At 45.9% G+C, this 14,171-nt stretch overlaps 5 protein-coding genes across 5 annotated transcripts; 3 read left to right on the top strand and 2 right to left on the bottom strand.

Annotated features, from left to right (window-relative positions):
* Positions 1-453: 453 nt before the first annotated feature.
* LHYA1_G000850 (putative aspartic-type endopeptidase) lies at positions 454-1,810 on the bottom strand (the record flags this gene model as incomplete). Its single annotated transcript, XM_031145839.1, has 2 exons — positions 454-1,183; positions 1,242-1,810. Coding segments are annotated over 2 exons (1,299 nt in total), but the record flags the coding sequence as incomplete, so codon positions are not given.
* A 505-nt stretch (positions 1,811-2,315) lies between these two features.
* Positions 2,316-3,337, bottom strand: LHYA1_G000849 (uncharacterized protein; the record flags this gene model as incomplete). The annotated part of the gene is made up of 2 exons (XM_031145838.1): positions 2,316-3,017; positions 3,143-3,337. 2 exons carry the CDS (start codon positions 3,335-3,337, stop codon positions 2,316-2,318), a joined length of 897 nt encoding a protein of 298 aa, XP_031009674.1.
* Positions 3,338-5,094: 1,757 nt separating this feature from the next.
* Positions 5,095-5,500, top strand: LHYA1_G000848 (uncharacterized protein; the record flags this gene model as incomplete). Its single annotated transcript, XM_031145837.1, has 3 exons — positions 5,095-5,105; positions 5,181-5,299; positions 5,361-5,500. The coding sequence occupies 3 exons, from the start codon at positions 5,095-5,097 to the stop codon at positions 5,498-5,500; spliced, it is 270 nt and encodes an 89-aa protein (XP_031009673.1).
* Positions 5,501-6,048: 548 nt separating this feature from the next.
* Positions 6,049-7,363, top strand: adhB (putative zinc-type alcohol dehydrogenase-like protein; the record flags this gene model as incomplete). The annotated part of the gene is made up of 6 exons (XM_031145836.1): positions 6,049-6,182; positions 6,239-6,290; positions 6,338-7,064; positions 7,111-7,162; positions 7,211-7,248; positions 7,299-7,363. 6 exons carry the CDS (start codon positions 6,049-6,051, stop codon positions 7,361-7,363), a joined length of 1,068 nt encoding a protein of 355 aa, XP_031009671.1.
* Positions 7,364-8,249: 886 nt separating this feature from the next.
* On the top strand, positions 8,250-10,628 carry ANK1_4 (Ankyrin-1; the record flags this gene model as incomplete). Its single annotated transcript, XM_031145835.1, has 1 exon — positions 8,250-10,628. One exon carries the CDS (start codon positions 8,250-8,252, stop codon positions 10,626-10,628), a length of 2,379 nt encoding a protein of 792 aa, XP_031009649.1.
* Positions 10,629-14,171: the final 3,543 nt, after the last annotated feature.

The raw sequence follows: 14,171 nt of genomic DNA, 5'->3' as shown, positions 1-14,171 counted from the left end.
GTAAGCAGTATTGAGGAGCTGTGAAACCCTAATGCTGCAAATGTGAGGTGAGGGCTTCTTGTTACTGCACTGCCAACCCGATTGACTCCCGCCGAGTCGATATTCTCCGCCGCTGATTGGCTTGCGTAAGCGAGGACTGCGCCTTTCACTTCGTCCCTTATGCGACTAGAGACCACCCTCAGCCCGGCCATGGCACACATAATATATCACACCTTCACGTCTTGGCTATTTTTCTTTCTCTCTTCATGGGCGAGCGCGCTGACGCCCGATCTTTAGCCCGTCCTATCCCCAACGCGGCGTGCGTCTACTTGTTCGAATGCCTATAGAGCAGCGAAAGGGTATTCTTAGAATCAAGGGTTCAACTTTGCTGTCTACATCGCGGATGAAAGACTGTGCGCGTCAAAGCTGATTCGAATATTGAGCTTATATAGAGTCTCGGGAATATAGTTTATATTATGTCCCGAAATTATTACTATCATAATATTCTCTTGCAGCAAATCTCATCTCTACGGCTCCGACATCAAATACGGCAACTACATTCTTGAAAAACGTGCAGCCAAGAACATATTTATCTGTCGTTGGATCGGACCCTTCATTATAGATACCCGAAACGCATATATCATTGCCATCATCATCCGTTCCAGAAACTTGGATCATGTCGATCGGATTCGTCCAGAATGTAGTCCCTCCAATTGTCAGCCCTAGTCCAGGAGCCGTGGCGTTGCAGTCAACGTAGTATGTCCCATCATCGTCAGGCTGATGAGTGGCAGGAGGATCATATGCGGCCGCAACAGCGTCCGCCAATTCTGTGGGGAAGTAATTCAGGGTAGTACCTGAGTCGACAAGATACGAGTATGCAGTACCATTGGCGGCTGACGGGAGTGAAACATTGTCCAGCACGACGGCATCCATATTGATGGAGTAGAAATCATAACCGACGGGATACTTCTGGGTGTTTGCCAGGCGAGTAATAACGATTGGAGTGCTGGTGAATTCTTCCACAAAATCCACTGGAGGGAGGCCTCCGAGCGCCAGATACCCGGCGGGACCAGAAAGATCACGCTCGATGGCAAGACTGAACATGGGGGCAACGAGGCCCTGTTTATACATAGTGGTGAAAATGGGGTCGTAAAAAGCATGAACACTATCATTGTGGGGGTCTGTCCCTACATATGCACGTGTTCTGCCCAAGTTAGTTTCTGTTTGCTTCTTCTGCTCTAAGTATAAAGAGCGTGACTTACACATTAGGATACCCAAGACCAAGAAGACCACTCGATGTGCCATCTCCGTCCCAAGCAGCGAAATCCACGATTGGGATTGTAGTATTCACAGTGATCCCAGCGAGAGTCAGGTTCTCATAGCCTAAGATCCCGGTGAGAAACTCGCCATCACCATACGTAATATTGAAGTTTTCCTCAGGAATCTGGACAAACTCAGGCGTCTTAGTATAGGCTGGACCAAAGGCACAAGCTGCTTGCGTCAAGAGAGCGGATGTTGTTTGGTTGACGCACGTGAAGTCGGAGTGTATGACCCAAGTATCAGAGCTTCCAGTATCGACGAGGAGTTCAAAGGTCTGATCTCCAAAGGTCACATTTGTATCAAACTGCGCGGATCCAAAAAGTGAGATTAATGAACTGTTTTTCGCGAGTAGCGATGACGCAGCGCGGGGGTTATGTCGATCTTTCTTCCGTAGAGTCATATAATTCGTGGTTTTTACAAGAGGGCTTGCGGCGCTGAAAGCGATGGGGCCTCGGACTTGGATATCGCGGGCCACCTGAGGAGTATAACTTGCTGCATTGGGAAGTAGGGCACCTAGGGCCAAGAGTGGAAAAGTGAGTGAAAACAACATCTTCAATTGACTGGAACTGAACATAAGATAGAAACATGACAAGAAGCCCAAAGCTTCTTCTACTTTTCTAAAAGTCGTAGCTTTTCATGGCTATGAAAGGCATAGTCATATCAGCACCACAATTAAGAAATTATATATGTGAAATAACAGGCTTTAAACCAGGTCAAGGAGCTTAGCTCAGTAACCGAAGGAACAACGGCAATTCCGAGCCTATAATTATCAAAAGTTAGTATATGGAATATAGTAGGGGAATATGTACGTAAATTACTAGTAATGGATTTCGGAGTTCGGACTGCCAAGACAGTTAGATGTAGGATGTAGGATCCTTAGACGTACGGCACAGTTACGGCGAAGTGTTTCATATTACAGACATTTATATTAAGGTGACCGAAATTCCGGACTCGGTTTTAGTGGTATTATATCCAGGGAAACTCAGGTACTGATAAATATCTGTAATACTAATCCTTTACTCAACAGACTTCACTTTCTCAACCTCTACTGTCCCATCTTCTCCCATCTTACATTCTACATTCCCAGAAGCCTCTGCATCGACCTTGATCCTCCTTGGAGTTTCTTGATCAATTTCAACTTTATCCACCTCCCCCTCTCCGTTTCTGACTCCTAACTTTTCAACTTCTTCCTTTTCAACTTCTTCTTTTCCAACTTCTTCTTTTCCTACCTCTTCTTTTCCAATCTCTTCTTTTCCAATTTCTTCTTTTCCAGCTTCTCCCGGCTCGGCCTTTCCCACTCCCACATCATCCTTCTTAACTCTAGGCGCACCCCTGATCTCCCCCCGTATCAACTCAACCTCAATTACCACTCTCCCAGCCGCCTTCTCACTCAGTGCATTCTGATCAATATCAAAATACAACCCCCAAAACCCACTTTCCTCCAATACCACGCAAAATCCTTCCCAGCCCCCGAACGTAAGTCTCCGTTCCTGTCGCGTACAATCCCAAGGCCCTTTGAAGTTGTGTTCCGCGTATGGCCGTGCGCCAAATTTCAGCTCGTACGTATCACGGTCCACGTAGATCCAATTCATTACAGGGGGATCATCTGAGATACTGGAGATTAGGCCCGAGTAGGGCGTGTCTGGGTAGGGGTGATAATAGCCAGCGAAAGGATGGCCGAAAGGGGTGTCAATACAAGTGTTGGTGTCGATGTAGAGCTGGTAGTGTTAGTACCAAGTTGTAAGGCTGGAGGAATAGGGGTTTCTTGCAACGGGGAATTTGGAAAGGGAGTCCATCAAGGACAGTCTGGAGACGAATTGACCATGCATAGGAAAAGACTCACCTTATCACCAGAGAGTACGACTCGCCGGTTCTCGAGCAGAGGGCTATACTGTGAAGACTTCGGGCAGTGCAAGATCAGATTACATTTCCGACTGCGGTGCTCACTCCGGCGAGCCTTGGAGCGCGTTTCCTTGATGGCCTCAGCTGTACCAAAGATGGCGGACATACCTACCAGGACAGAAATAATGGAAGCCATGTCAGGTTGCTGAGCTACTCAGATGCAGATACGATGCGTTGCCTTAGAGAAGGAGATATAGAGAGAGATTAGGCAAGGCCCACTTCATAAGCTCCCTTGAGCCGAGCAGTATGTCGAACCCAGCAGGTCCATCCATGTCCCTCGGAATTGACGTGGCTGCTGTACGTCTTACGTCCGAGTGTGGGGTGGGAAAATGGGGGAGCGGTAACTTGACACTTCGGCACATATGGCGCTTGAAGTGAAAGCAACGAATGAAGATACGTTTCAAGGATATGTAGGTCTCACAGTCAGCTGAGGAGCTCAGACTGAAATTGGAGAATCATAACCTGATCCCAATATTGACAAGTTCCCTTGAATGGTTTACGGGTATTTTATCTTGAGGTAGAAAGGAAAGTTTGCCTTGCCTACCTCCTGATCTTATCACACTCATCCATCCATCACCACATATTTCGATCCCTCCATGTCAGTTTTCAGGGTATCAATATACGCATGTTTGTTCTGTATAACGAGCGAAGCTAGGCTGATGAACTGCGGCCTCCAATACAGCCTATCCTTCGCGTCGACCCCAATTACTTGCAATACGCGCGCACGGAATATGACGGGCTGAGCTGCGGCCCGAAACTCGTTGTACACATTCTTGAAGTCTCGCTGTTGAGCAGGAAGCTCCTTGAACGAGCCGCCCGAATTGCGTTTTCTAATCCGCGCATATGCAACTCGGGAGAAAATACGAGGTAATTCACTCTACCTCGCATAGAATACATTACACAAAGGTCTCGGCATGTAGAGACGGCAAGTACAGATTAATATACGTGAGACATGTCTATTCTAATATCGTATGTTGTTTTTCCTTTTCTTTCTCGCATATAACATAACATACATGACTGGGGCCCCCAGGGGTGATCGAAGGAGGTACAGATATAAGTGGTCCCAACTCAATGGACCGGGTAGATCCGGGCGGGTAGATCTCCCGCATCTTCTCCATATATTATTCTATGCATATTAACAAGGGACTCGGTAGATGTCTGTAGAGTAAATAGCTAATATAATCTAAAGAAGCGTATATCTGTATCGGCTTAAGCTTATAGATTTGCACCTATAATAAGCTGTCAAGTAAAATGGGCTTTCCCGCAGACAAGGAATGCGTAGGTATAGTCAAGCCTCAATCGGCAGCTTGCAAATCCCTCAACCGTGAAAAAGAACAAAGCAACAAGCTCCGACCTTGCAGAAAGGCGGGGTAGGACGATCAAATACAATAATCAGCGCGAAATACTCACTGTTTTGCATCTACCACATCGACCCACTCAGCATATATCTCGACATAGTCCATGCCACCCAGGCCACCCGAGGTCTCGAAGACGCTTTTCTCGTACGATTTTTTGTTGGTGTTTATGTACCTCTTGCAGTTTCCATATTAAGGATTTCTGAAAAGTGGAAGAGGCAAGGTTTCGAGTAAGCAGATTCGCGCATAGGAATCTGCCAAGCGCGTATGCGGAAATGCGCCAAATTTTGCAATGTAGATATTCTAGAGCTTCCAAGAGGTGTGAAAGGAAGTATATGTAAGAGATATGTCCACTGTAGAATCGCTCCTTTCTTGTTGTATAACTCACAGCAACAAAGCCAAACAGCCTCAAGCAAGTCCCAATCTGCATCTCTTCCAACGCCAAACTTGTCTTCAAAACACCATACTTGACCATCTCTAAGCGTCAATACTGGACCGCCTTCGAATTAACTTCCCCGGTCCTCCCAAACCCGCAGAAATGTCTTCCCCGTAAGTGAATTTGACTATTCAGACCGAATGATACTCTTCAATACTTGTATTGTATCTTTGCTTACCATTACTTAGAACCAAAAATGCACCCGATTTGACTCAAACCAGCCAAAGTGGCATCGGTGGCATCGGTAGCGCAAAGGGTCTACCAGTCCCAATGCCGGGTCTTTCTGGCCCACCTAACGGTCCATTTGGTTTGAGTCTCCAAAAGCCCCTTAGACATGAGAGTCAAAATGCTAATCCTGAGTTCCGCAGGCAATCTCATCAAAGGTCCCGTTGATGCCAGTGGCAAGCTAAAGGATGCAGCCCTCACTGTGGGCATCAAGCTTGACCTTGAGGCCGAAGTCCATCTCACGGCTCGAATCCGTGGTGACATTCTCGTGGCGCTTTATTGAACAAGCATTCCGTGAAAGCTTGTTAACTGAAGACCAGACTCATCAATCGAAGATGTGAGATATAGGGCAGGATGTTGCAGGGTTTGACAACGTCGAAAAATCCGAGTTATCGTTCGCTAGGGGCATATCATCTGGGCAGTACTGCATTTGAACGGCTTCATTTTTTTTCAACCTAATAAAAGAAGTCTCAATACTTTATTTCTTCTTGTCTGGTGAATTTCACAAGTGATCAGCCTATGAAACAAAAGCGCAGGTTGGTTATATATCCGCACGCATAACCGCTTATGATGTCGATGTCGCTTCCCCACCTCGCCTCCTAATACCCTAGCTAGTTATTTACCCCGCACCCCCCAGCTTCGTCGACATTTAACGCCGACGTCGATAATTCATCTCCTAGATTTTTCTCGAACACTGATCCTTGGCTTAAACAATTATGTAGCCTTCTGACCCTTAGCTACGTTTTCTAGTCCAGTGTCTCTTTCTCTCTCTCACAGTTTTCCACCCATATCAAAGATCAACACCCCCCACTCAGCGAAACCTTCATTAACATGTCGAAATCTAAAATGAAAGCCGTTGTGTTTAAGGGTACTCTCGACGTCCAAATAGAGGACCGGCCTGTCCCCAAGATTATTGACCCTACCGATATCATCATTAAAGTCCACTACTCGGCATTGTGTGGAAGGTACAACCCAAAGACTCCCAGAACTCGTCCATGTCGGTAGCTAATATTCTGCGCAGCGAGCTACACGTTTTCCGTGGTCATCAACCGAGCAAAACAGACTTTATCATGGTAAGGAAATGTCTCAGTGCGTGAATTACATTTCTTATAAATTGCAGGGACACGAAACCACCGGCGAAGTTGTTGAAATCGGACCCGCTATCAAGAACCACAAAAAGGGAGATACTGTTGTGATGCCTTTCACGATCTCCTGTGGGGATTGTTTTTACTGTCAGCGTGGCTTTTCGTCTAGATGCGAGAAAGGGCTTCTTTTTGGATCCCCATCCTTGGACGGTGGTCAAGCGGAGTTTATGCGCGTGCCCCACGCAGATGCAACCGCCGTGAAAGCGCCCGAAGGCATTGATGAGAAGAAGTTGGTGCTGATGGCAGATATTTTTCCAACAGGGTTTTTTGCGGCAGCCAACGCGTTCCGAGGATTCGACCAAGAGACGATCAGCCAAAGTGTTGTTGTTTTAATCGGATGCGGACCTGTAGGACTTTGTGCGCTGATCAATGCGCTGGAGTATAAACCTAGGGTCGTGATTGCTATTGACAGAGTTGAGAGTAGATTAGCACTTGCTAAGAAGCTAGGCGCTGAGCCTTGGAATGATCAGACAGACAAAGCTGGTTTGGAAGCAAGAGTAAAAGAGCTTACCGACGGGAGGGGAGCTGATACTATTATCGAAGGAGTTGGCCACGCTGATGCTTTGAAGACTGGTTTCGATCTCCTTCGACCATGGGGTAACATTTCCAGCTTTGGGGTACACAATGAAAACCTACCGTTCAACGGAAACGAGGCCTATGGAAAGAACTTAAGGATTCAGATGGGACGATGTCCGGTCCGGAGTATGTGCAAATCCAAATTTTAGATCAGCTTGGCTAACACACACAGGCATATTTCCAGAAGCACTTGAGCTGTTGAAAAAGAAGCAACATTTGCTTGAGTAAGTCATTATACACGGATATTTAGTCACGGCTCTGACAGTTATTAGCTTTATGACAGATAAAATTATGCCCCTCAGCCAGGCCAGTCATCCTTCATCAAGCACATATTCTAGCGCTAATTATAATAATAGGCAGTGGAAGGCTATGAGGTTTTCAATAATATGCGAGTGCAGAAGGTTATTTTTAAACCAGAACATTGAACGTTGCTTCGTGTTGAGACGACGATTGCAATTTGGCTTAGCTGGCCGGGATATACGGGGATCCTAGCTAGCCATTTATTACCACGTTCTTTCACTCTCAGGATCTTGTGAGAATGCAATAACGGAAGTAAGCTTGACAGACTCGAGATCTCCCTACTAACAGAATTCAGCTCTCCAACGTGATATTGGACCGAAAATGCCGATCGGAAAGCTTGTCCCACATACTTGATATGGTCTCGATCTATGACGTCCTTCGATGCAACTTAGCTCCTTTCTCTGTAATGAGGCGATTCTGGAAAACACGAGAATATGGTGCGGGTGAACGTTAGTTTAGAAAATCGAGAAAGTCTGATCTGAAATACCACACCTTCCGGATGAGGAAATACGAGTAAGTAGCGTAAAATTGTAGTCACGTGGATGATCAGCGAAATCCACCATTTCGATATAATCCTTACCGTGCTTTGTTCCAATGTTGGATCTCTTGAATGTTACTTTCTGGGTTCGAGAAGAGGCTATGTACACTCCAAACTATGTAGACTATAATGCGTGGACATAACCAACGCGGTTGACACCTATAGTAGCGCGGTGCGGCTGAGCCGCCCCTGAGAGTCTGTAGACTCCAAAGGGGGCTTTCACTTTCGCAGCCACTACTGTGAACACAAATTCTCCGAGACACAAAAGCTTCGCACTCTATAGCACCTGATGTTGGATAATCGCATTCTGTTTTCCAAGTCCTAACGATTCAAACCTCAACACCTCCGAATATTTGTGCACCGCTAGCTAGAACGCGTTTACCCGCTCGTGGAGCTCTAAACTTTTATACAAGCCGTGGAATCATCTCATTTCATCTCCAAAACCACCCACTCCACTCATCCTTTCCTTCACCATGGATCCGGTCAGTGCCATTGGTATCGCATCAGCTGTTGTGCAATTTGTCCAATTCGGTTTCCTAGTCGTCAAACGTCTTGACGAGTTGAACAAAGCACATCCCGGCGAAGTTCCTAGGTCACTGCAAGCTATTAGTACTCAATTGCCACTTCTCCTCGATGCTCTCAAAAGAATCAAGACCGATTCGGAAGTCAAAACTTTGGATGTGGACACTAAGTGCATCTTACGAGGGGTCGTTTCTGGCTGCCATGGCCAGGTTGCTGAGATAGAAACGATGATCAATGAGCTCTCTCGTTCTCCCGGTGAAAACTTTAAAACCAAGATTAAGAAAGTTTTCAATGGTCTCAAATACGATGAGAAGATATGGGCAGTCGAACGGAACCTCAACACGTATATCTCTGTGTTGATCTTACACCACGTGGTCGATTCTACCGATATGCCTCCTGTGACCGCTGAGGATTCGTTTTTCGATGTGCGAGAGCAACTGGTGGCTACATTCTCCGAGCGTAGTCGTTTGACAAAAGAAATAGAAGGCTGTCTTTACGATGCATCAAGATCTCAGGTCAAAGAGCCCACCATTGTCACCCTTTCAGGCCCAGAAGGAGTTGGGAAGACGCAGCTTGCAGTTGCTTATTGCCATGCTACGAAAGCAAGGGATGAATTTCGAACCGTATTCTGGCTGGATGCCTCTACATTGGAGAGTCTCCTGCTGGGGTTTGAGAGCATTTATGCCACCATTCAACGATCGACGTCCGGGACACGAAAGCATAAAGTCAGCTTTGTCAGAGCATTTCTTGACGACCTATGGCATCCATGGCTGCTTGTACTCGACAACTATGAACCAACTGCTCTATACAATGATATCATGGAAGTGCTACCGACTCGTGGATACGGTGGTATAATGTTCATCACTCGCAGTGAGGACAAGAGTGGCCTAGGCGATATCATCCGAGTTCCACTGTTCTTAACCATTGAGGACCAACTCCACCTGAACTCTCTTCTTACCAAAGCGGTTCAAGACCAAAGTGTCGAGCGAATAAAAGATCTAGTGAACCAAGGAGCTGATGTCGACAGTCTAATCTGGAATGAATGGCCATGTCTGCACAGGTGTGCACTTTTTGGACTCGATGAAGCTGTTGAATTTCTCCTAGAAAGAGGTGCAAACCCGAATCCACCCTTGCAAGTTCGCAAGCCAATATATTGGGCGGCTAGTGGTGGTCACACATCAATATGTCGCCTACTGCTAGACCACGAAGACCAGAACAGCCAAATATTCAAACCAGTCGATATTCAGGCGGCCTATGATGCTGCAGGTGAGAAGGGAAGCCTGGATATAATGCATCTGTTATTGAATAGACGTGAGCCAAAACTGAATAGCAAAAATGGATACGGTCGGACACCGCTACATAACTCAGCCATGAAAGGATATTTGGATATGGTGAACTTTCTTCTTGAACACGGTGTTATCAAGGAGGATCCCGCAGAAGGGCAAGAAGCTCTTATTCAAGCATCTTCTTCCGGACACCTCGACATCGTCAAGCGTCTCTGCTCTGCAGGGGTAGACGTAAACTTTCAGGATACGCAAGGTTTGACACCCCTCTGCCATGCGGCCGGTTTAAAAGGCGCAGACCATAAAGAGAGCGGAGTTGGAATCGCAGAGCTTCTTCTCGCTTCAGGAGCAGATCCAAATATTACTGGGTCTGACGGGCCTCTGCATAAAGCTTCTACGTGTGATCATATCAACATGGTCAGTCTGCTCATCACGCATGGTGCAGATCCAACTAAAGACTGTGCTGGCTGGTGCCCATTAACGAATTCCATCAAATACAAGAGTCCCAAAGCAATGACCTTGCTCCTCGAGGTTAAAATGGAAGACACAAAGGCACGCAGTGACTGGCTCAACAGTGGATTACGGTATGCTTGTAGAACCGGAGATCGCGAGGCGATTGTTCAAGTTCTCGCAGGAGGAGCCGATATCAACTCTGCCGAGCTGACTGGGTCGCCAAAAGGTGCCACACCACTGCTCCTGACAATTCTGAATGGTCACGTCCAAGCTGCTCAGTTGCTGGTCCGGCGAGGAGCCAAGATAGATCTTGGAGATGAGATGGGACGGCTTCCATTGCCAACTGCGGCTGAAAGGGGGTACGATAGTGTTGTTCGTGGACTCATTCGCGCTGGAGGAGATCCTAACATTAAGAGTGGAGTGAATGAAGATACGCCTTTAATCTTGGCTGCTGGGAAGAAGCAGGATAAAGTTGTAAAGGTCTTGCTGGATAATAAGGCTGACAAGATGCTCGCAAACAAGTTTGGGGACATTGCATTAGATGTAGCGGAGGAAAAGGGTTACAAAGAAATTATTGAATTGTTAGAAGGATAAATGGCACTGATGGCTAGAATCTAGATTTACTATACCCCTATTCCCCTATGATTTTAACTGATTTATGGTCACGGATCTGGAAACTTGAAGATCACCTGCGAACTAATTTACCTACTACCTAGTAGGTTTTGTCTACTGCGACATAGAACATGTGAATGTACATACTTGTAATATGGAATCGCCACCTAATGGAATCGATGAAGATATTTCAGTATTGGTGCAAACGGATAGGCCATATTCACATGCCCTAGTGCCGAATATCCAGGCTTAGATTTGTTCTGGTTCATTCATGAATCTAGCCAGTTTATTCGTGAATGACACTAATATTCACTCATGAATGCGCTAAGATTCACTCATGAATTAGGATATTTATGAATCTATTATATTCACAAATGAACCGGAACAGATTAGCCCCCCTCTGGCGCATTTGAGAAAAGAATTTCCTTGCTACTTATTATCTGCAAAGTAACCCAGAGGTTTGCAACACCAAGCAATCGACAAACACGAGAGACCCAAAGATGATCGAGATACCCCCAGAAGTGTATGCAGAGGTAATTACTTCTATGTGCTTCTCTATAAGCAGCATCCTCAACGGCCTGAGCTGACATTGATGACCAGATTGTATCTCACTTCCGATTACCAGACAGTCGTCAAAGCACAGGTTTTGGGAACCGCCCGCTCAATTCTTCCTCGGGTGTAACCAGTGATATTGCGGATTTACGAAATCTTCGATTGACTTCAAAGCTCTTCAGTGAGGCAGCAACTCGAGGCCTTTTCAAGTCTGGTATTATTCAATGGCCTTGTCAAATCTATGAACCAGTGCCCTCGTCGCATTTTTGGGACTTGAACAAAGCGATTGGCCCCGATTTTACTACACCAACATACGGCTTGCTTCCGTCAATCAAAAATCTTCAGGTCTCCTTTTCTCGTTATGGCAGCGAGCTTTTAACTGTTTCGGGAGGGCCAGCAGGAAGCGAAGAGAAAGAACGTCAAGAATATCGAGAGATCTTAGGGAAACTTCCCGTCGCGCTGGGAAACTTGTTGAAGCTAGAGCATTTTGGTTTCAATCTCGCCTGGTTGGAGAATAAGTACGATGGTTTCGGACCAGGACCAACTCCTGAGATTGACCTCCAGCTATTGGCATCGACTATACACAACATTGCGACCGGAATATCGGCTCTCTCACTCTTGACCAGCCTCCAGCTCGCACTTCCATGTACACACGATTTTGTTAAAATCTTCAACATAGTTCCTGTGGCAGTCTTTTCGGGACTTCGGTATTTAGATATGCAAATCACAGACGCTACAGGACCAGGAGGATCCAAAGAAAAATATGTTGTATGGGCTGACGAGGATGATGATAATCAGGGTGGATTTCCTCTCTCCAGTCTTCAACAGCAGTATCCAAATGTTGTGCACGCACACATCCTTTTCACTATCGTGGAGAAGTGTGGCAATCTGCAACACCTCCGCATTGCTGGAACACAATTCTTGGACGGCAATCTTTTGCACTGGACACCAGCATCGTTCAGTTTGCAGACTGTTGAGCTCTTTCGCATCAAGATTAGCTCCGAAAACCTCATCAAACTTCTATCTCCTGGCGAAGGAATGGTTCTTCAATCGTCGTTACTTTCGAAAGTTCTTCTCTACCGCGTTGATTTGACAGCTGGGACCTGGGCATCTGTTTTTGAACATCTCTCGCTGTGTTCTAGGTTATCCTACCTCGGCCCTGAACCCCTTTCTTATACTAGGGATGGCGAATCTTCTGATTTCATGGACTCCCACCTCGTCCTTGGGAGGATTGTGAGAACTTATGGAGCAAAAACGAGGAAGATGAGGAGGAGTTGATAAGACTTGTCAAGATGCTAGTCAAGAGAGCAGGTGGGAAAGATAAGTATCCTAATGAAGGGATGGAACAGTGGATGCTGCACGAAGATGATTATGATGATGATAGCGATAGTAATAGTAATCATTGGTTGATAATAAATGTAATATATAATTCGCTACGGCCTAAATTCGCTTCTTCTTCGGGAATAATTAGAGGAAATTACCAAATTACCTAGCGAAAGCATAACAGTCTCAATATAAGGTACGAGATAATAGATTTTAAATAAATTATTTATATGGTTACTTATTTAAACTCTACCTGTAAAGTAATTATCCGACAAATATACCATAAATACTCGCAGTTTCATCCACCATGGCCTTGGAATTATCCGGGTTAGTAGTCTCAATTCCACACATCCATCTGAAAGATGGTTTCTAAGTACAACAACAGAGTTGCGTTTATAACCGGCGCTGGTGGGAGCATTGGCTGCGCCTGCGTGCTCCAATTTGCCCGGGACGGCGCTACGAAGATTGCAGGCCTGGATATATCAGCAAAGGGACTAGATGCCACAGAAATCGAGCTACATCAACAGTTCCCAGGAGTCCAGTTCTTGAAATTGGTCAGCGATCTCTCGAGCGAAGAGCAGGTAGAAGAGGCAATTCAAAAGACGGTAGCGACATTTGGTCGGCTGGATTATGCAGTCAACAATGCGGCAATCGCATCCCCCTTCAAGTTGACTCACGAGTCGACAACTGCGGATTTCGATAAAGTACTTGGGATCAATCTTAGAGGCACGTGGTTTTGTGAGCGGGCTGAATTGCGCCAAATGCTAAAGCAGGAGCCTTTGCAAACACCCGGGCAACTGTAAGCAGTATCATTTTCCCCTGGTAGTATTCTATGTGCTCACATCAGGTGGCAGGCCTGGAAGGGTCAGCTCTCGTGGCTCAATAATCATGGTAGACTCACTTCTTGGGGTTAGGGGCTTGGCTGAAGATGGGCTATATACAATATCAAAGCATGGTAACCAATATTTATTTCCAAAATGCTTTGCTCTCAGGCATGTTAACTGACTACTGTTCCAAAAGCTGTTGTCGGCCTAGTCAAAACAGATGGCATAGATTATGCCAAGAAAGGAATTCGCGTTAATGCTGTCTGTCCTGGGTAAGAATATTACTCCGGAAGCTTTCGCCACGCTGAAAATCAACATAGATTTGTGAACACTCCGCTGGTCACGCCCGCAATCAGAGAACTGGTAAGTACCCTAGTTAGTATCTAATAGATTAACTATTATAGGAAACACTGAAACTATCTCGAAAGACTAACATTCGCTGCAGCTGGATCCAAGTATTAAAAAAACACCCATGGGCCGTCTGGCTCATCCTCAAGAAGTTGCTGACGCGGTAACATTTCTGGCGAGTGACCGCGCAAGTTATATCACAGGTACTACAATGATGGTAAGCATGGATCTCTCCGTCACCTATTGGGTTCTGCAATTCCGAGTTTCTGATGAGCCTTAGGTCGATGGCGGTTTTAGTGCGCAGTGATATGTATTTATTGGAGAATGTATATGCATCAAGAGGTGAACTTGAAAGGGTTGGCACTTATATAGCCAAATAAGAATACCCTTTATCTAAATTATGATCATACTTTTTCTATCTAAGAATCAAGACTCTATTATCAAATCTATATAAGTCAGTGACTGCTATTAGTCACTC

The sequence above is a fragment of the Lachnellula hyalina genome (assembly GCF_007821495.1).
Source record: "Lachnellula hyalina strain CBS 185.66 chromosome Unknown contig00003, whole genome shotgun sequence".
NCBI lineage: Eukaryota > Fungi > Ascomycota > Leotiomycetes > Helotiales > Lachnaceae > Lachnellula > Lachnellula hyalina.
The sequence above is the reverse complement of the archived record's forward strand: the minus strand, read 5'-3'. Positions and strand labels throughout refer to the sequence as shown.